Below are 23,255 nucleotides of genomic sequence, written 5' to 3' on the forward strand. Positions count from 1 at the left end.
TACCACAAAGCACAAGGAAATTCTGATTTGTTGCGAATCAAAGTTTTCCTAAACTTCAGACTGAATTCCACTTTGAATGCTTGACACCATAATTTAGTTTTAGAAATGGATCACTTGAGAGATATTTGATAGAGATAAGCAAATTGATTCTAAATTAATCAAATTTAGCCCACTTTTTTTTTTATGTGTGTCAAATGTGAATTTCTGGAGATTCATTTTGGGCACATTACTCACAATTTCTAAAAAAAAATTCAGGGCAGAAGTCATAAAGGATGAAGGAGGATTACCAGATGGTGTTTGTGCCATCAAAAAGCACATTTTTGGACTTGTGGTTCTGTCCCATTCACTACAGTAGGGCTGAGATGTGCCCAAACCATGTGGCGAATGAAGGTGACATCACATGGCCTAGGCAAAGCTGAAGAAGGCCATGGCGCTACTGCAAGCATCGGTATCCTCACTAATAGCTGATTGGTGGGGTTCCTGGGTGTTGGACCCCCATGATCAGATACTGATGACCTATCGAGTGGAAAGGTCATCAGTTAAAAAATGTCAGAAAGCTATAGCCATATATGTCACTGTCACTTTAAGATTACTAATGCAGGCTTGGCGTTAAAGCTTATAATGAATTGTATACAGTCCCAGGAGACCCCAGAATGTCATCCACAACTTTTTTTCAGGTGGAGTTTATTTGGACCCCCGAATTGAATTGCCAGACCACTTTGGCTGAATTGAATCTGAGACTCAATCATCTCTACTGATAACAATTCTAACCACATGTCAAACTGAACCCTTCCGCTCAGTATATGATGCTGTTTATGGTAGCCTGTATTCTCTCCATGCATAATCTGATGTCAAACTCTCAGGTAGATTATGAGTGTTTGTACGCAGTACATCGAGAGAATACAGACTGCCATAGGCATTTCCCTTATATAATGTCGAAAGTTACCATAAAGCAAACTTGTCCTGTCAGCATAGTATATTCTAGGGGTGTTATGCAGATTTGTGTGTTGTTTTTATGGCATGTTATACAGTGTATTTCAGATATGAGATGTAATATGAGCTCAAGTCTATGAATTTCATAAATTTTTGTTCACGCTCATGTTGGTTTCATTATAACATGTTGCTTTAGTTAAACTATTTTTAGTCAAAAACAACTGCATGGGAGAGGGCGGAGGTGTCTGCAATCTGGAAAAGACACACAAAAACACATATACTCACACACATATACAGATTTACACATATACACAAATATGCTAATATACAATATATATATATATATACACATTATACTACGTTTCTAGTCATGAATTTATATTGAGCTCTGGATGAATTTGTGCAAGGAACAGAACAACATAAAGCTTCTAAGAATAATTCACATGTGAGAGACAAGTAAAAAAAAATGCATTCAGAGGAAAAAAGCATGAAAGTTTTACACCTAGCTAAGAGTAATCTTCTAAAAACCTTCATTGAGTAATAATTATAACAGGTGTCGAATTGTCAGTCATCATTCAAAAAGTCTGCCTCTGAATCTCCAACTAGCCTTCCTGTCCACAGCAACCAATCACTGTCATAATGTGGAATCAATAACGCATCACTGTGATTGGTTGCTGTGGGCAATAAAGGGCTAGTACTTCCCATTTAAATGGAATGGCAGACACGCCGGAGTGTATGGGACTGCCTGAGATAGCAGAGAGCTTGTACTCTAGTGTCATAATGGGACAGCCAGGGGATGACTGGGCATAGAGCCTACAGGCAAATTTCTGAGTGACCGATGCTTAGAGGGCTGCTAGAGCCTGCCTTTATGGCTGCTGACCGTATTCATAAACATCTGATGCTCTTAGCACCATGTACTTATGCACTAAACTGGCAGCATGTGTTATTTGGTTCTGCTCAGGCAGTATTTTCTGCTCTACTGTGGTATTTGGTTCTGCTGGGGTGGTATTTTGTCATATTCTAAGGTCTTGCTGGCCCCACCTACTTCTATTGGTCGTGCTTATTTATGTTGGCCTGCCATTTGGACTTGCCTTCAACAAGGGGCCTCTTTTAGGGTCATTTCCAGGGCCACTTTAAAGGGGTTGTACAGCCATCATATTGATGATCTATTGTCAGCATAGGTTATCAACATTTGATCGGCAGGGGTCCCATGCGAGCACCACTTCCTCTTCATTACACTATGTCTCGTCTCCTGTGGAGCGGTGGCATAGTGTAATAAAAAACACTTGTATTACGCTGCATTTCCAAGACAAAGTGCTGTGTAATGAACAGGTGTTGCTCTGATCAGTTGATCAGAGGGGGTGCCGGGAGTTGGACCGCTGGTGATCAGATATTGATGTCCTATCCTGATGATAGTTCATCAATATTAACAGGTGAATAACCCCTTTAAATGCCTAGTCTGCTTTTGTCGACAACCCGTTTATCTAAGAAACCATAATAATGTGTGCATAATAATGTTTTGATGACATTAATACATATTAATAATCTATATGCTTTGCCAGAACCTTCCTGATAACTGGCTTTTAATGGCATCAAAAATTCTCCACAATGGTATTTTTGTACCTAGTCATCAGCTTTTTACTCTCTTCTTGGCATCTCTGGATGTATAGGGCTGTAGTGGGATTACTCAAAAATGATGCATTTAGTAACATGGAACTGCTGATATGCTTCAGGATACTAATCCCATATTAAGGTCTGATATACAGGTCTGAACCTACTCAATAGTCACATATATTGAACCAGATCTGATCCAATCTGGCCAAAAAGATCCACATCCCTATAGTGATATAAAGTTATATTACTATCAGGTGACACTTTACACCATGGGTGCTTTCAGGGAATGCTTGGTTCTCTGTTACAGGTAGTAGCCCTTTATCTTTTGTTTTACAATATAGTACAGAAAGTGTTTGAAGTATTGAAAGCCTCATCAAAAGTGGTTGGCATGACGTGGTTGAAAGGTGTTAAAGGTGAGCAGGATAACACTTAGAAATTCAGTGTTTGATTGCAACACGTACAAAGGGTTTTGCAGCCTCACACAAGGGTTTTATTTCTTGTTATATGAGCGTCACCCTTCTTTTGCTGAGTTGAATAAGCAGGTTTTGTTATTTCTGTGGATGAGTTATAACGCCTTGGGATTTTCACCCGACTCTAATTCCCCCTTTTTGAAAAGCATCTCTGAACGAAAACATGAGAAGTGGAGGGGAACAGATGCTTTATCAAAAACTGGTAGCTGCTTTCTCATTTCTATTTCGGCTATATATCAATGCAAATATCAGTGAACAGGTGGCTCATGGGATCCCAGGAGACTTTTTACAGTAAAGGTTACAACCAGAATCGATCGCCTTTAGCCGTTTTCAATTTCAGTGTGGGCTGTTTGTCTTCGCTGCCCAAAGTGGCAGCATCTCATTAGAACTGCATTTATTAAGGTTCCCATTCTCTGTTAAGAAGCCCAGATGCAACCTGCTTACTGATATATTTTCTGATACAAGAGGTCCTAAATAAAGAAGGTTTTATTGAGTAAAAGATTGATAAGTCTCTCTACTGATGAGAAAACTCTGGTTTCAGGAAGGTAACCACAATGGCAAATCTGCTTTATTATAATGATTTCATAATGGGATATTGTAGCAAAACCTGGAAAGCCAAGTGACAATACCTAGGGGGAGTTATTTTTACAGTCTAGGAAAAAATTAGATATCAAGAAATTCATTACAGGGTGCATTACCAAAACAGTTTTTTCTGCAGCAGTTGCATGTGAAATGAGGCTAAACGTTTGTAAGCTGTTAACATTTTCAGAAAATGTAGACGGAAGTTTACCTGTAAAACAGGAAAAATATAATTATATGGTAATTCTTAAAGGATTATCCAGCATTTTAATATTTATTACTTGTCCTTAGGATAGGCTATCAATATTAACGTCTCTGACAACCCCTCTAACAGTAAAACATGATTTCAAGAAGAAATGTACCTCCATTGTAAGTCTAAAGTGATACAATGTGTCCTACTGTATTACAATACAATGGCTGCCAAATGCTTCACACGTGGCTTATCTTTGAGAAAGCAGTAGAATCAGACAAGCCTTTTTAACCTTCGGAGCAGACACTCAAAGTGTTTTTTATGGCATCCAAAAATTTTTATGAAGTTTGAATATCCCTCTGATACTGGTTGATCTACCAAAGTAATATATTGTGTAATGGGACAGAGGAGGCCTTATCATTTCATTATCTTTTATTTGAATTTTCCATTATTTTTGTCGAAAAATTTTAAATACAAATTCAAACCTATGTTGCATTGAATCTTTTGTCTACATATGGGCCTAACCAACCTTAAGCTGATGACAGACATTAGAAGAACTCAGGCCTCGATGGATAACTCATTTCTAGGCTGGTATCATTGTTAGGGCAAATACTCCATTGCCGGATGAGGGGTGGACTCCAAATTAGAAGTTATGGATATCCATAGAGAAAAACCAACACAGGCATAGGTCTATGTTTTAAGTGTTTCTAAACTTTATTGAAAGAAAGCAGAGTTATAAAGCAAATTTCTGGATCATTTCCAACTGAAGACATAGTCAAACATTTACGTCATTAACTCATTAAAAACACAATCTGAAATGAGAATCCTCTTGGCTATACGCCTAGAACGTCTCCTTAATCTTAACTGTGGGTGCTATCCACATACTAGTACTCCTGATGCTTGTTAAGATTCCTTTCTAACGAGTGTTGGTGGGGGCAAGGAGAGACCTTGAAGTTACAGTAACTTTTCACAAGAAGCTCACAGTTCATTACACAAAAAATAGCAGTATGAAATACAACATGGAGTCTTAATCTTCACAATTCCCCCATTTTGAGATATTCACTGACCACAGGTGTCAGATACACATACTTCAGCTGGATATTCCCCTTGCTGCTGGTTTCCCAGATTCTTCATATCTGCACCTGTGTGAGGGATCATCTCAACATGTCTCATAGTCTTTTCTACCTTTGTTCCTGTTACACACTCTGCTCAAGCACATCAATGTGAGCTCTCATCCTCCTTTGTCCTGGCCCATCTACCAAAAGTTCTGCAGTACTCTGTCCCTGACTGTTCTGTCTTCTCCCAGTCACTCCAGGCCACATTTGGGTCATTTGTCACTCTGTCTCCCTCTAGGGTATTCTTAACTGAGCTATATTGGGCCTCCCCTAACTTCAGGGCTACCAAATAATTTAATAAGTATGCCCATGTTGCTCTGTAAGTGGCCTGTATCTGTTGTAACATTCAGGATGTGGCCACGGGTCACGTCAGTGGGTCAGGTATCTTTGACAATAGTCCCAGTTGGTCCTTAGGACTCCATGGTACATACTGTATAAAGTACTGTTGAAAATAATGGGGAGTCTGAGGAGGTAGTGCTGCCTGTTAGCCATCTTGGCCATCTCCACCACCAGCTCCATCAGCGGCGGCAGGCTCCTGAGGGACCTGTGGTATCATCCCTGTTCATAATAGCACTGGATATAATCCAGTGCTGTATCTGGGGTTACCACACACTCTGCAGGTTTTAGTCCAATCTGGATTCTGATTCCCACAGGTCCCGCATATTGAGAGACATGTGCCCTTGAAGGATTATAAGGTGGTGGACCTCCAGATATAACCTTTTCAATTTCCTCTTCAGGGGGTTTGTAGTACAACTTCCCCCTGTAAACTTGTGGCTTCCAACCTTCTGTTTCTATCTCTCTTGCTACCTTAATCCAGATGTTAACTACATTTTCACATGCATGATCCTTAATCCACCCACTGTGGGCATGCTTGAACCTTTCCCAAACCTCTAAATCAAGGTTTCCATGTTTCATACCTGCTTTGTTCCAACACTTTGTCAACTTTCTTTAACGCATCTTTGTCACCTGTTTTTCCTACCAGTTGTTTAGCTGTCTCATACTCTTTAGGAACACTGTTCCGATAACCCATGGTCTATTCCTGAATCTGTGCTTACTAGGGGGAAACTTAGACTTCTATTTTCTCCATAAAAGGCTTCCCCACCCTATCCTTTCAGGTGTACCTTCTATATTAAAGCCAAAGCCTCTCTGAGCTTCTGGCCCCTTCCCCTTGTTTCCTGCCAGATTCTACACACACACAATAAACAATGACAAATACATACACAGTTACTCACAGAACAATCCCTATCAATTCCCAGCTAAAATCCTGGTTTAAATTCATCCACCACTCATGCACTTATCTACTAGCCCTTTATCAGGGTCACAGATTCTTAAACATAAATCAGGCATGACTGTAAAGTTGCCTTATACTCTGCCGGACCCTCGAACAAGACAAATGCCAGACAGGGAGGTACAGACTACTTCTAAGAAAAAGCTCTTACCTCAGTGCTGATTTTTGTCTGTTTGCCCGGTTTGACACGTCCAGGTGTTGGAGGTCTCAGCAGGAAGGACATAGTCATGCCCCACGTTGGGCGCCAGTTTCTGTTATGGCAAATACCCCAATGCCAGATGAGCAGTGGACTCCAAATTAGAAGTTATGGATATCCATAGAGAAAAACCAACACAGGCATAGGTCTGTGTATCAAGTTTTTCTAAACTTTATTGAAAGAAAGCAGAGTTATAAAGCAAATTTCTGGATCATTTCCAACTGAAGACGTAGTCAAACATTTACATCATTAACTCATTAAAAACACAATCTGAAATGAGCATCTTCTTGGCTATAGGCCTAGAACGTCTCCTTAATCTTAACTGTGGGTGCTATCCACATACTAGTATTCCTGATGCTTGTTAAGATTCCTTTTTAACAAGGGTTGGTGGGGGCAAGGTGTGACCTTGAAGTTACAGTAACCTTCCACAAGAAGCTCACAGTTCATTACACAAAAAATGGCAGTATGAAATACAAACATGGAGGCTTAACCCTCACAAAATGCACAATCGTTTTATACATATGAATCAGGTAGGCTATCTCAGTATGCTGTCATTCAAAAATATGTCGCTGAGTAGGACTTCCCACTGGACTCCTAAGCCCTGAATGAGCATGGGTTCAAAAATTTAGAAATTATAAGTTGTACTGAATCTTTTCCTACCAAAACTTGACATCAATCTGCTCAGCTCCTCCTGCACTATAACATGCTGACCACAAATAGGACTGCATGTGCAACGTGACAAGTTCTCAACCAGTTATAAAAATAAAAGGTTAAAAATCGCAGGTTGGTTTTCAAGAGATTGTCACCCACTTTCAGGGATGCTACATTTGGGATCAAGTGATATGTATTTCAGAGTGTTTCATTTTTCTTATTGCCTATGCATCCATGTCCTAACCATAATAGCACAGTGATTGTAAGGAGGAAAGCAATGCACAATTAATATGTCCTAACCATAACACAAGACCGACAAGCAGATGTATGCTTCCTAGGTGTTAGAACGTGAAAGATCTCTGTGTGCTGCTTTCAGCGAGGCTGTCTGTTCCACAATATGTGTGTTCTTAACTTGTTGACAGCAATAACTCGTTGACATACATGAGGAACCAGAACCCTCAGGGGAAGGCTATATTGGCTGTTTAGATGGCTGCAGTACACAAATAGAGACATTACATTAAACATTTCAGTGCTTTTAAAAAGGACTCTTGAAAACACCCCATTCAGCTGTGCATACCTCTTCTATGTTCCTTTTGTGTTTTTGCCCCCTACCTATATAAATTACTGAACAATAGGTCATTGGTATGAGTTCCAGTCAAAGAGGTTTGATGGAAGTCTACAGTTAATTACTTTGGCCTTCTTTGAAGTTCTCCAACGCCATGTTGTGCTGAGCTTAAAAGATTACCCTTTACTTGACAAAAGAAGAATTAACAGAATGAAGAAAATCCACATTAAGCCACCTACATCCGAAACTACAGTATATATACAGTGGCTTAAAAAATAGCCCCTAGTTATATTAAAGTATTAAAGTTCAACTATTATAGTTTATACAGCACATCCACATTCTATCCAGGGAAAAGTTAAACTGATTATTTTTGTTTGTTTTTGTTTTTTGTTTGTGGGAAAACCCTTTTACATTAAAAGATTTAGCAGACAAATTTCCCGTTCCTTCCTGGCAATCGTCTGCTTGTTAGTGGAGGAGAATGCTTCTTTTACATGCAGTAATCTACTTCACACAGTATATATAGGAGCAATCGCTAATGCCATCTTGTCCCCATACTAACTCATTGTTTGCTGGCAGCAGATTGTGATTAGACAGCATGTACTGCCGCCGGCAATGACAATTTTTAAGCATGCTTAAAAATTGTGATTGCCCAATGAACTTGCCTGTTCATTGCATAATCGGCTGCACTTTTAGGGCTGTATTATACAACCAAATTTTCGCTAAAGCATTCCTATGAATGCTCGTTGATCTGTCTCTTTGTACAGCGCTGTGGAATATGTTGGTGTATTTAATATGCTGATGTATTGTATTCAACAATAAATAAATTAGGATGCATGTAGTGTATATTATCAAAGGTAAAAGCAGGTTCATGCATGATTTTATTTTACGTCTAGATATAATATCTGTGAGCAGAGAAGTGAATATTCCTGATTTATGGAGACATTTGAATCACTTATGTTTTGGCTATGGACAGCCTTTTTCAAGGATGCCAAAGGCTGTCCAGTAGCTGTAGCGTCACATTTAGTGGAATACATCTTCACTTTTTCTGGACATAACTTGTATTTGGAGAGCTATCATTGCCAGCACCTTTGGGCCTTTGAGTTTAATGTGGTTGCTTGGACCAAGCCCACTAGCTGATGTGAACCAACTAGACCTAGAATAGGGATTCTGCCACCTTTCATTTTGAGATGCAAGCATGTCATTAAAGTCCAGTCACCCATTATTTGGATTTATATCTATTAGGTACTGCACGATGTGCTTCCTGTATACCTCCCTACCTGTCGGTACTCAAGAGCCCGCAGTATACAGTAACTCAGATACCCACAGATTGGTAAATACCCGATTCTGGGTTTCTTCTGTTTGACTGTCTGTCCTGCGTCTTTCTTGATTTTCTTTTTTCACGTCCAGGATGAAGGGAAATATAGGAGGCTGGACCCTATTGGTTTAGGCTTGATATTGAGCTTGCCCTGGCTGGTGGCACAGCTCAATTTTGAAAAGGCCGCTTACTCGCGCTCGCACGGAGCGTGATGTCACGGCAAGAGCTAGGATGACGGCAATAGCTAGTACGCTATTCTTCGTCAGGGATGTTTAGTCTGGCTCCTGGTGCTGCTTTTAAAGGTCTGTATCTCCTCCCTTTTTTAACCCCTTCACCCCTTGCGCATTCGTTTTATGAATTATTCGAATGCAAATAGTTCAATTTCAGAGTTTAACCCTGAAGAACACCCAGAATCAGGTATTTACCAATCTCTGGGTATCTGAGTTACTGTATACTGTGGGCTCTTGAGTACTGACAGGTAGGGGAGGTATACAGAAAGCACATCGCGCAGTACCTAATAGATATATTTCACACATCATTTTCTTTGATTAGCAGCGGTGGCGATACCGCTGCGGTACCACAGCGTCAGGTAAAATAAGTGTAAGTGCCTGTGTAAGACAAGCAATAAGCATTATTTGGATTTGATATAGCAATGTTTGCACAGTGAGAAGCTTCAAGCTGTAATAATTGGGTTCAGACATAATTATATCTGAGTATCTTATGTGTAGGACTTAATAAGGACAGAAAAGCACATTCAGTTTTTGTATAATGGCAGTTTAGAGATTTATAAATGCTTAGTATACTAAACGTGAAGTGAATTATGACAGACTCAACAATAATCCCCTGTTTGGAAGTGTCAAACATTTCTGATTAGGACAAATATTTTGTAATCTGTTCCCAGTGTATTTTATGACTTCAATGATTTTTGCTTTGTTCTTTTTGGTTTCTCTAAATTATCTATATGATAGGAGCCATTGCCATTTTGATTTAGAATCTTGTATATAGAGATCTTTTTCACCTTTTTAATATTCTTATCATTTTGAGACTTTAGGTTGTCTCTTGACTAGTAGCTTATTGCTAGGTTTGGTTTATTTTGCAGTGCATTAATATTAATATGTTCATCTGTTTGGTGGATATCTAAGACAGCGCTATTTCCTGCAGCATGAAATAGTTAAAAGAGAGTCTGAAATAAAAAAAATGTATTATCTTTACATAAAGTAAAATGCATTTATTATTAATTTGCCCTTAATCTATGCAAGCCATTAATTCCGTATAGCTTCACTGGGTGTTATTTGGTATGCACACACAAATGTGATATTCAAGTCGTAGGTCTTTAGAACTAAAACATTTTTGTACTTTTTGTCTTCTTACAGGGTGAAGTGACAAGTAAAGTCTTCGAGCTAAACTACTATGAGGTCAGAAGCTTTACTGCTATATTTCACAGTACTGCAAGTTGCTGGGGCTGGATTCCCAGAAGATTCTGAGCCAATCAGTATTTCGCATGGCAACTGTGAGTGAAACATCTTTAATATCTTGGTTTGAGCACAGTAACAAATATAAAAGAAATGTTAAAGTAGATATAAAGGTTGGGTCTTTTTAGTGTTGTCAATCGATAACATTCCTTTAAGGAAATGTAGCTTAACATTCCTCACCTATGTCCTATAGGCACATTCAAGTGGGTGGAGGATGTTTCCTCATGTTTCAAAGCAAATAAACATACAAGTATGTGGTGTGAAATATTATCTTACAAAGGCAATATCATATGGAATGTCCTAGCATTATATCTACAGTTATAGCCCTGGGCATTATGGGTAAAATATACTTTTATATAACTGTTATACAGTTTAAAGGAGTTGTCCAAGTGTTTGATACTGATGACCTCAGGATAGGTAATCATTATCTGATCCGACACCTCCATCGATCACCTGTTTGAATAAACGATAGCCCTTTGGTGAGCACCATGGCCTTGTCCTAGGCCAGTGATGTCACTTTCATCGGCCGCATGTCCTAGGCTCAGCTCAATCTCATTCAAGTGAATGGGCTTGAGCTTCAATACAGAGCACAGCCATTATCCAATGGATAGCACTGTGCTCTGTCAGCTTCTTGGAGGCACTCTCCGGGAGCCAGACTTCCACCGATCAGATACTGATGATCGGTCCTAAGGATAGATCTTCAGTATTAAACATTTGGACAACCCCTTTAATCAACAAGACAATATATTGCCTGATGCATCAACCAATATTATCTACACTTCTGGGACATAGACTGTCTTAGGTATGTCCATCAGTTACAGTATGGTCATTTTTTATGTAAAATGAGAAAAGCAAGTTACAAACTTGTTTTTATAAATGTTGAAGTGGCACTTGAGTCAAGTGCTACTTTTAACTGCACTTGTACTTGGTTTAAAATGTTCTACAAGACTGTTTAAACAATTACATTATTAAGAGGGAATATTAAAATAAGTTCATAACCTATGATTTATAAAATAATGCCTCAATGCACACTTGAAACACAAAGTATAGAAATTTTACAGTAACTTAATAGGGTAGACATTTATAGCATATCTATATGACATGCCATAAATGTCTGGTAGATGAGGTCCTTCCACAACGTCCAGGCAGCAACTGGCTACTGCGTCCAGGCTCAATTTAATGAAGAGGTGGCCTGTATTAGGGAAACAGACATGCCTGCTGTGCTACATTATTTCTGTAACTCCCGTAGGAGTGAATATGAGTTATACAATCAGTGTAGCACAACAAACTTACTTAACTCTTATTTACCGCTATGGCCATTATGAAAACAGATTATCACAGTGGGCTAAGCCACTCCAGCATTCATTAACGGCCTACATGCATGGCCCGCAGCCACCTGAATGGTGTGGGAGGACCTCTGTTCTTAGGATGGTGGTTCTATATTCTATCAGACATAAATGTCTAAGATAAGTATAACCCTTTAACAAAAAGAGTAAGATCATGAAGGATTAATCTAAATAAAAATATTGTTTTAGCCATCATTCTCCTGGCTGTATTAACTCCCGGCTGTATTAACCAGCACCTGGATCTGATCACATTTGCATGTATTTAAAAAAAAATAGTATAAGCACTGAGCTGTTCAGTAAAATGTATTTGTATAGCACAATCTGCTTTTCCTTATTTCTTGTCCACCTCACTGAAATGGTCACACATGCTCAGTTTAAATCTTTAACTGTCACTGTCTGTTAGAAGCTGTGACAGTTACAGGGAAAGAGCTACAGAAGAAAGGGCACTCAGGCTACCAGCCTGAAATAAATCTAGCAGAACAATTGGAGCAATGAATGTGGAAATATCTGGATCCATGTGAGGTACAAGAGATTGTCATATACTATATGATATCTAAATTTTCATTTTTTTCAATCAATCATGGAATAACCCCTTTAAGGCTCTGTTCAACCTCCGAGTGCTATAGAGATTTAATGTGGCACACATAGACTTTTATGGGACTTTTACTTGATGTCTGGTATTTCCAAGCCCACAACAATATGTTAATCTTGCCTTTCGAATCTGTGATCAAAATGCACACATATGTTACTGCAGCTTGTATTCTTCAGATCAATTGATACAAGCTGTCATAAGATAAACTGATAAGGAAGTTACATGGAATTTGTATTACCTGCATCATCTATTACTTTATTACTTCCTCTTGTAAAGGGACTGATAGTAAGTATGTAATAAGTGATTGCTGTTAATTCAGCTCCAGATAGATCTGCATAAAGTCTCTCACTTCCTAAAATACCGTATGTCATCTATCCAATAAAGAGCATAGTGTCTATCTCTTTTATTAAATGTAATGCGCCTTGTAGGCTTAAAACTTTCTTGGAAAAGTATTTTAAGTTGCAGACTCAAGCCAAAATCTTATGTCTGTACAGCGGATAAACTCTTGGCATATCTACTGTTAATCTTCTCGACTAACCTTCTTAAAAGCTGTAGGTTCTTAAGAACATGACCAGTCCTCTACTTTTGAGCATTATCTGCCTGTAGAATAGATTTAGTGTTGCTGAAAAGTGCACTTCCGACTGGCTTAACATGGATTTGTATGCAGATGAATTCACTGCATTATCTGAGCCTATGCAAAAGCCAAAGACATCTTATGATGTTTGCAAAACTCATTTTCATGCAACTACTAAACTATAATTGAGATATTAGGAAACATAAATTTAATTACATGTACTAAAATTATGGGGACAGGAAAAAATTAACAAAACATGCTAAATGTTTGTGAAATTCTGGAAGCAAAATTAAAAATGCACAATCTTTGGCTCATTTTCAATGTATTAAAGTTCTCTTGTAAATGTTGACTTCAAATGAGACTTTACATGCTAAAACAAGGTTTGCTGCAAGTAGCAGACAAATTCCTTGTTCGGAGAATAAGGAATTCTAGAAAGGAATAACTCGAGTTCTGTAAAAATGATCTTAACATATTTGGTCCTAATTCTTATAGAAATCCTAATTAAATGAATTGCCCTTTGATTTAAAAAAAAATTGAATAATATCATTTTACGATGGCACTTAACTGAGAATAAGTTGGCAAGTAGCCTCATGAATTAAATGTTAATGGATGAACTAATTAACTAATTTATGTTGGATTATAAGAGATAAGATGCAATAGTCATTAGTAAAAAATAGCTTATTGTTGAATTTAAGGAAGTAAAATGTGTTTTATATAATAAAGTAAAATATGAATCCATATGCAAATAAGGTTAAAAAAAAGCCTTTTATTAGGATATAGTAGCCCAGGTGAAATCCATCTCTAGACATTTTGGTACCATATACACAGATGATCCGAATCTGAAGTCAGCCTTATAAGTTTGTAACTTTAGGAACGTTCATGTATTTAGAGCATGTAATGAAATCTGATTCTTTTTTTTCAAATATTTACAATAAATACAAAAATCATTTACATTAATTTTGTGTAACTCGATCAATGTTATACCCCTTTGGCCCTTTTAATAAAATTACCCTCAGCCTAACAAAGTACAAAAAGTATATGGATTATAACACACTCATGCCTCTATTTAATTTATAATATATTTTTCTTAAACTAACTGTAAAAGACATGTACACTTCCTAAAATGGAATATTTCAGCATATGTCATTTATCAAACTATTAGTTTTAGGTTTCTAGTCATAAATCTTAAATAATTGTTATGGGTTAAAAGGGGTTTTCAAGAAAGCTGATCCATGAAACCCTTAAGCTCCTTAAATTTTTGTGAAATCCAGTGTGAATTACTACTTGAGAGCAATTTCCTTTTGATGTATTGTTCAGTGGAGATTCTTAAATTTCCAGTGTGTCGCCTTTCAATTGTTAGCACCGTACATGACATCACGAAACATGGTCAGTTCTGTATATGGAAAGTCTTAAGGTCTGTACTAGAACATTGACAAAGAAATATGTTTTTGTGTGACCCTTTGCTACATTTATTTCCTTGCAGATACAAAACAGTATCCGGTATTTGTGGGGCACAAACCAGGAAGAAACAACACACAGAAGCACAAAATGGATATCCAACAGATCATGATAATGAATCGGACACTGTACATAGCTGCTAGGTTGGTAAACCCTTTGTCTTACATCACTGCTTGGCCAAGCAAATTTGAATTATATATTGCATCCTATATTTGCTCAACCACCAAGTTGTATTGGAGTTTACCTAGTCAATGAAGACTAATATCCAAATACATTTAATATTTTCCTTATTGCCAAGTAGCCATTGCGTATACTGTCTTGGAATCTAATTAAAGGGACTCTCCACTTGGAGGTTTATACTGTTGACCTGTCAGGTACGTCATCAGAATCTGATTGGTGGTCCGATCCCAGGCAACCCCGCCCATCAGCTGTTTGAAGGGGCCACGGCTAGTGACCTCACATTTAGTGAATGGGGCTGAGCTGTGATACGAAGCATAGCAGCTATATGATGTACATTGCAATGCTTAGCAAGCTGCGTGGAGGATGCCGCAGTGCTCAGAAGAGTACTGCGGCGTCTTCAAAAAGCTGGTCCTGGGAGTCAGACCCCCACCGATCACATACTGATGATCTGTCCTGAAGTGGAAGATTTGAAATTTAAATGTTGATACAATGAGTCTGCTGTGTTATTGCTAGATTTTTAAGGCATAATGGGGAAAAAAATGCACAATTTCCTGCTTCTTATTTTCATTCACTAGAGTTGATTCCTAACGACTTGTTGTTGCACAAAAAAAAAAAAAAAAAATATCATCTATCCTTTGCAAAACTCCATTGTTTGTCTATCACTGTCCAGGAATGTGTGGATGAGATCTGATAGACCTCATGCAGCTTCTGGGACCTCATTATGCCATTGCAGACATAGGAGACATTTCTTTTGATTGGCTATTGCAGGCATCTTCCTTTGACACAACTTTTTTTTTATTTTCCATTACAAGATGTAAGTTAGAGATGCGCACAGATCATCCCCATCACTGTGGCATCTATATTGAAGTATCTATCTCCTTTTATCTCCTGTGAGCTTTAGAGTTTTAACTGGCATGATATTCGTCTCATTATCACAGGGTGCGGTTTCGTCTCACTGCTCTTACCACTTCTATTGCAGAATACTGTACCAGTTAAAAGAACCTGGTTAATTACCATAGCAGACAATAGAGGTGATAACATTTGCTCGAATTGTGTTAGCAGACAAGAATAAATGCAAAGATACGGGTTTGTTGTAATTACCGGCCTTTGAATGTAATTTATAGATGATTATTTACCAGCTGAGATGTTCATGTCAATCATGCATATGGATTTATCAATTTTTTTTTTAACAAAGCGTACAATCTGCACTCAATTGAGAGATAAAGTAATAATGCAGAAATTCATGTTAGCTTTAAGCCTACAGTGTTGCTTGAAGCATGAAAATAATGTTAACAGAATTTCTCTGTCTTTCTAGGCATTCAATAATTTGCCCTTAGATGATTTCAATACTGTTTTCCTCATTGGCATACCTATATGTTAGAATAATTACCTTATGGTTCTCCTGCCATAAGATAATATTGGAGGAATCTCCAGGAATTTGATATTGTTGGCCTATCCTTAGGATAGGACATCAATATCAGATCAGCGGTGGACCGACACTTGAGACCCCTGCCAATCAACTGTTAGAAGATGCCGTGCCGATTTGTGAGCACTTAGGTTTCTTTCTAGGCGAGTGACACCACCGTACATTGGTCACATGGCCTCAGTGTAGCTTAGTTCCACTCAAGTGAATGGAGCTGAGCTGCACTACCAAGCACAGATGCGATATAATGTTCAGTGCTGTGCTTGGTAAGCAGTGAAGAAGCCACAGCACTCACTGGAGCTCCAATGAGTGTAGCTGACTCTTCAAACAGCTGATCGGCAGGGGTGCCAAGAGTCAGATGCCTGCCGATCTGATGTTGATGACCTATACTGAGGATAGGTCATCAATATTAAATTCCCCGATAACCCCTTTAATTGTTCTTCCTAGAGTTTAGAATCTATTGACCTTTCCTTCTTGTAATAACATACAACCTAATTTTATTGAAATTATAACCAGTTGGCAATGTAAGAGGCATGAATCTTCTACAGGTGTAAGACTACCAGACACCTCCACCGGTGGCTTATCTCCCTTTGAAATTTTAATAATTGGGTGTTGAATTTCAACAGGCCCAATCCTTCTTTCCATAGAGTAAGCACAGACGTTATGACCTACATATAAGATGGCAGATGGTCATGTCAAAACTGGTGGATTCAGCCAACATTACATTTTATTTATTTATTTTTTTATCATTCTAAGATAACCCTTTTATCAGGGAGATTTATCAAAACTGGTGGAAGGGAAAACTTGAGAGCTCCTTTGGAAAATAAAAGGTGCAATCTGATTGGTTGCTACGGGCGACTAAGCGAGTTTTCCCTTGCACCAGTTTTGATAACCTCCCCCCCTTTGAGTCTACTCTATAAAGAGTTGACCTCCTAGCCAGGAACAAAATATGCCTAATCTTTACCATGCTTGATCATTGTCCCGAACCAGTACAAGAACCAGCTTCATAAGAGAAAAGTTAACTGGAAATTGACTGTAACCCAGTGAGTGAACAAATGTTCTTTTTGCCATTTAATTTGGCCATTTGAACTTGATAGATATAGCGACCAGTGGCCTGATCTAATTGCCCTCCTTCCTACAAGTTTCACTATTATTTTAAATATGTGAATGCCACAATGAGCAATGAATGGGTTAAAACAGAAGTATTTGCACTAACACACTGAACACCCACCTAGCCTAAAGCTCCGAATGGTTTCCCACTGTGAACAGGACCACATGTCAAAAGATTCACACCCTTTCAGGAAGCTTCAGGCTTGTTGGTTAAGCAGCTGTTGCAGCACAACTCCTGTAGACATACATTATAGGGGTGGTCATGGGTCACAGACAGCCAGGAGAATAGTCTTCCAGCAGAATAGTCTTCCTGAGAAAGTCTATGTCATGGTAACAAAATCTGGCAATGCTTGACAGATGTGTAAAGGGAGAATTTTTGTTTCTGTTTGTGCTAAAGAAGCGGAATTAAAAAGCAAGTTTATTGCATACAATTTATGGAACTTCGTGTTTGGGCAAAACAAAGTCTTTTTGTTGAGAACGGAAAAGACTCTTGTTAGTAAACCAGGAATGGAGGCTTCTGACTGCATTAGCAAACAGAGATGGGAAGTGCAATTATACTGTTATTAGGTTTCATTGAGACGGGGCTGCTTATGTCACAGACCGGACTTAGCAATATGTGAGAGAGCAAACCAAGCAGAAAGGTTTTTAGATCTTCTCAATATGGCCATATTAATGAGGATTCCTTGGCAATTTTGAGGTATCCAAGTGAGTAGACCTATATTGCAGCTTTGTGACTGATTTTTAATTCTGATTCAGTCAAGCACAATGTAAGAACAAAAATGAAAACCGTCAATTAACACTGGAAAGGCAGAGCCCAGACAACATGGAGGGGGCGCCCATTAATGCTCACTTTGTAGCATTTAGCTAAAAACGGTCGGCCTGATTATTTTATCTGTTGTGGTACAGCATGGCTCTGCAGAAGAAGAAAATGGGCACAGCAAATTAAGTAGAAAGCTAATGTTATTCTTCTAATGACCCAGAGTGTGGTTTAGCCATTAAAGTGAACTGCATGATAAAGTGCAGCGTCCAGCTCCTAGGAAGCAAACAGAAGTTCTTTTCTTCAGCAAATCCAGAACACTCCATATTGCAACATTTGGCAGACAACAAAACCTAATTACAAAAGAATTTAGCCACAAGCGTTAAGTAGTTGTTGGAAATCGTTAACTTATTTCTAGTTATTTTGGCACGTGGTTTAAAATGTAAATGGACTACTAGCTTTGCTCCCAGATGCTCCCTATTAACCTGTTTAAAGCCAGTTCTTCAAATTTATTCCACAGCCTTAAGAAAAAGTTACTATAGGAACAAGTACAACGTGAGAAGTGTTATACAGCTTGCCATAGACAGCCTCGATTCTTTATTTGGGTCTCCACTGATAAATGAATTGGCTTCTCTGCGGTGGCTTGCATGCATGAACATCTGCACCTCTTCTCATTGATCTCAATGGAGTCATATCGCGGCCGTGATTAGATCAACATGATTAGATAAAAGTGCAAAAAATGTTCATAGTAATTATTTGTTCAGACTTAGATCAAATGCTAGATCTGCTAATGACCATTCCAGATACTAGAGGACGTGAGTGGGCAAATGTTTCATCAGACCTAGGGAGAAATCTCCAGACTGCAGGATACGAGTCTGAGGATGGTGAAACTATTACTTTATTCTGATAATTTTATATGGAGCTATTAGAATGGAAGGACATATTCTTAATATGCTCTATACAACTGGACACAATTAATCTACTGTATTGTTCTTTGGACATTGGTATAGTAAGCACCATTTTATGCTTGTAGGTAGTGTTGGGAGAAGTTTACAAAAATTAGATTTGGTTGCTTCACCGAAATTCGGTTTGTAACAAATTACTTCGTCATGAAGCGCTGCCCCCATCATTGAACGCTTCAGATGCTGCGTTCATCGCTGATTGAGGCATCTGAGATTAAATTGGGCTATTAGCAGTTAAAGGGTCTCACTTCAGCAAATTGCATTTATTATGTACAAGATGTTAATAAAAGTCACTTATTAATGTATTGTGATTATCCATATTGCTTCCTTTGCTGGCTGGATTCATTTTTCCATCACATTATACACTGTTCATTTCCATGGTTATGACCACCCTGCAATCCAACAGTGGTGGTCATGCTTGCACAGTATTGGAAAAATTACTAGCCATGTGCATTTCACAGTCCCAGCCACCAAAAAGGCCATCGCTTTTTATTATGGTGTGCAAGCACGACCACCACTGCTGGATTACAGGGTGGACGTAACCATGGAAACAACAGTAAATAATGTGATGAAAAAGCGAATCCAGCCAGCAAAGGAGGCAATATTGATAATAACCATACATTAGTAAGTGCCTTGTATAAACTTTCTCTACATGATAAATGCCATTTGCTGAAGTGAGACAGCCCCTGAGCATGAAGAGGCCGTCTTGACCATTTTGATTGAAGATCCCACGCTAAATCTCTCACGGTGCGCAATGATGACATCACGCTAGCCGGCGTGGTTATGTCATACATCACTGTGCACAAAATTTCACACTGGGTCTTCAATCAAGATGGTCACGCTCAAATAGAGGAGGTGAGTATGTTTTTGTTTATTTTTACGCAATTTCAGCTATTATAAATAAGCTTGAGGTAATTCGGATAGAAGTCCGCTTTGGATACTTTGATTCGCTCAGCCCTACTTGTATATATGTTACTGCTTGCTGAATCAAATGAGCTTTAAATATTAATTTATCATGTATTTAATCTATAGCATTTATTGTGTTTTTGGCACATATAGCGGGGCATTTATCAAATCTGCTACGCCATTGTTTTGGCAAAAAAAAAAAATCGATATTAATGGTCCATACACACATCCACAAAATGGGTCCACATCTGTTCTGCAATTTTGCGTAACAGGTGCGGACCCATTCATTTTCAATGGGGCCGAAACGTGCTATCCGCATTTGCGGACCCGCACTTCCAGATCTGCACATCCGTTCCGCAAAAAAATAGAACGAGTCCTATTCTTGTCCGCAGATGCGGACAAGAAAAGGCATTTTCTATGAGAGTGCCGGCGAAGTGCGGTCCACAAAATGCGTAACACACATTGCCGGTGTCCGTGTTTTGCGGATCCGCAAAACATATACGGACGTGTGAATGGACCCTAATACTTGTCTTGCTAAAATATAATTTGTGTCATATTAAAAATGTTCTTTTATTACTAGGGACCACATCTACACGATAGACCTGGACACATCGAACACAGAAGAAATTTATTTCAATAAAGTGAGTAATATTTGTGTGTTTCAATACACAGGCACTCTTAAAGGGGTTTTCCGGGAATTTAATATAGGTCATCAATATCAGATCGACAGGGGTCTGACACCCAGCGCCTCCGCCGATCAGCTGGTTGAAGGGAAGACCGCGCAGCCTTCTCTTGTTTGTTTACCTGCTCGCCGTCAACAGCACTGCGGTGAGCCAGTGTAATTACAAGCCGTCCCATTCATATCAATAGGATGGCTCCTTCCTATGAACTTGAAGTGAGTAATATTTGCATGTTTCAGTACACAGGTAACTCTTAAAGTGGTTTTCCAGGATTTTAACATTGAGGACCTATCCTCAGGATAGGTCATCAATATTAAACTCCCAGAAAACCACTTTAAGGAGGAGCTGTCACCTCTCCTGGCTTGTCTGGTTTAGTAACTACTTGCATAACCTATGTAATAACATCCTAAAACATCTATTCCTTCATTATTCCTACTAGAAGCTATTAATGAATTACTAGCAGTTTGCAGAGAAGTTCCAGATGTGTGTTGCCAGTTAGGGTTTGTCCTTGCATAGTCTGACTTTACCAATCAGTGCTGCCAGTGTCAGACAAACCCCCAGATGGTAACACCCATCTGGACCTTCATGGCATACTGCTAGCAAATCATTCATAACTTCTAGCAGGAATAATCAAGGAATGGCATAAAACAAAGTTATAAGAATGGATGCTCCAGAATTGGTGTCACATGGAGGATGCAAGTAGCTAGTAAGACATTTAGGAGAGGTTACATGTCTACTTTAAAGGGGTTGTCTCACTTCAGCAAATGGGATTTATCATGTAGATAATGTGAATACAAGCCAATTTCTAATGTATTGTGATGGTCCATATTGTCTCCTTTGCTGGCTGGATTATTTTTTTCTGTTGTATTATACAATGCTTGTTTCCATGGTTGCGACCAGTCTGCAATCCAGCAGCGGTGGTCGTGCTTGTACATTATAAGAAAAAGCACTGGCCAGGACCGTTGGAGTGCACACAGGTTAGTGCTTTTTCCTATAATGTGCAAGCACGACCACCGAAACTGGATTACAGACGGTTGTAACCATGGAAACGGGCAGTATATAATGTGATGAAAAAATGAATTCAGACAGCAAAGGAGGCAATATGGACAATTACAATACATTAGTAAGTACCTTGTATTCACTTTCTCTACATGATAAATGCCATTTACTGAAGTCAGAACCCCTTTAAGCTATTGTATTTCAAGGAGGTTCATGAGCTGTATTATGACTGTATACAAGCTGTGTGTTATACATCATATATTCACGAATTCGAAATTATTTTCTTGATCGCAAAAAATCAGCAATGTAATATTCGCGTAATGTGCGTGAAATACAGGTGTGGGTCACTATAGCTTTATTTTTCAAGCTGCTAGAAGTTTCCTGAAACTGGAGAAAATGGTTGGCACGGCAGAACATTACAATAGCTTTATATGCAGATAGAGTCAGGCGCTCCAATATATTTGCGATCGCGAAATCGTCACTAATGATGGCGCAATACGAGTAACTTCACGTTTTAACATGTCTGACTACTTATTAGTGATTGGTGCACTAAGTATTGTTGGGAACCTGTGACATCACAGCACTATGTCTGTAGCATGTATGTATGGACAGCAGAATCAGCTACACTATATCAGGATATAACCTACACTGACTATCTCCCACTAACTATCTGTATTATATATATGCTAACTAACTAACTATCTAATGTAATGACACAGGAAAGCACAGAGCACAGCAATAACACTGCTGTCTCTCTCAGATCTGCAAAATACTGCATACAAGGGCTGCTGGGGAGGTTCTTATATAGTAAGGGGTAGGCAACTTTTCTATTGGTTGCTAGGGATGTTGCTAAGCTCAGACAAAGACATTGCAGCCTTCTCATTGGCCACAAGCAAGAAGGGAGGTTACTGATGAAAACAAAATCTAGAATATTTGAAATTATGACTATATATCACTATATACTAAATATTCGCAAATTCTCAAAGTGCCAATATTTGCAATTAATATTCGCTATTCGAATATTTGCGCCCAACACTATTATACATACGTTTATGGGGCCATATTGATATATATAGTATGCAGAAACACAAACTGTGGCATATCCTACCGTATTACTGAGACACCACATAGGAGCTTCTTCTTCTTCATATTAATACAGTAATGGTAAATTCATCTACTAAAATCAATAATTAAAAAATGTAAAGCGCTTGATGTTTTAAACATTAAATCTGTGAATAAATGACATCACGTATCTTAAATATTAGTGCTTACACAATTAGAAGGGCATCAAAAATGTAAAATTTTGCATCCCATATTAAATCCAGTGACTCTCGACTTCAAGAAGTTATAGCAAGGTTTGAGGCACTTTGTGCACAGTTTCTAAACTTAAAAAGAGCCAGACAATTTTATATTTAGTATTTCACTCCCCATAGGATGCCTTTTCATACTGGCTGTACCCATCAAACTCCATGACAAAACACCTTTGAAAATTGGAAGAAAAAAAACACAGTTATTTAATACCTGCGTTTGTGAAGACGGCTTATCCTGTGCATTTTATGGAAATGTCTCTGACTCTCTGCAGGATTATCCATCAAATGGCTTTCTTCCAGCTGAGTTATGCAGATGCATTATGCTTTAACATTTGCTTAAAACACAAGCAGCCAGTGTAGCAATCTTTACTCTCACAGTTAATAAGTGGTTGTCTTAGTACATGTTTCTTTTGCTGACTTACCTTCAACTTTGGTTATCTACTGAATTACACTGTAGACGCATAGAGGCTTATTGAAATGAACCAAAAATGTAAAATTCTAACAGATATATATATATATATATATTTTAGATTAAGTTAGGAGTTTTCACTGGTTCACATCTAATACAGT

At 38.5% G+C, this 23,255-nt stretch overlaps 1 protein-coding gene across 5 annotated transcripts in view; it reads left to right on the plus strand.

Moving 5' to 3' along the window:
• SEMA6A (semaphorin 6A) overlaps nt 1-23,255 on the plus strand; it is a 206,729-nt gene that overhangs the window by 59,244 nt on the left and 124,230 nt on the right. For all 5 annotated transcript variants that reach the window (XM_044275906.1, XM_044275907.1, XM_044275904.1 and 2 more), the window contains 3 exons: nt 10,290-10,426; nt 14,384-14,501; nt 20,277-20,337. In XM_044275906.1, coding sequence (XP_044131841.1) covers nt 10,327-10,426; nt 14,384-14,501; nt 20,277-20,337 — 279 coding nt within the window. In that variant the 5' untranslated portion in view covers nt 10,290-10,326. The remainder of the gene's footprint in view (nt 1-10,289; nt 10,427-14,383; nt 14,502-20,276; nt 20,338-23,255) is intronic.

Source organism: Bufo gargarizans, chromosome 1 (genome assembly GCF_014858855.1).
Source record: "Bufo gargarizans isolate SCDJY-AF-19 chromosome 1, ASM1485885v1, whole genome shotgun sequence".
NCBI classification, from domain to species: Eukaryota; Metazoa; Chordata; class Amphibia; order Anura; family Bufonidae; genus Bufo; species Bufo gargarizans.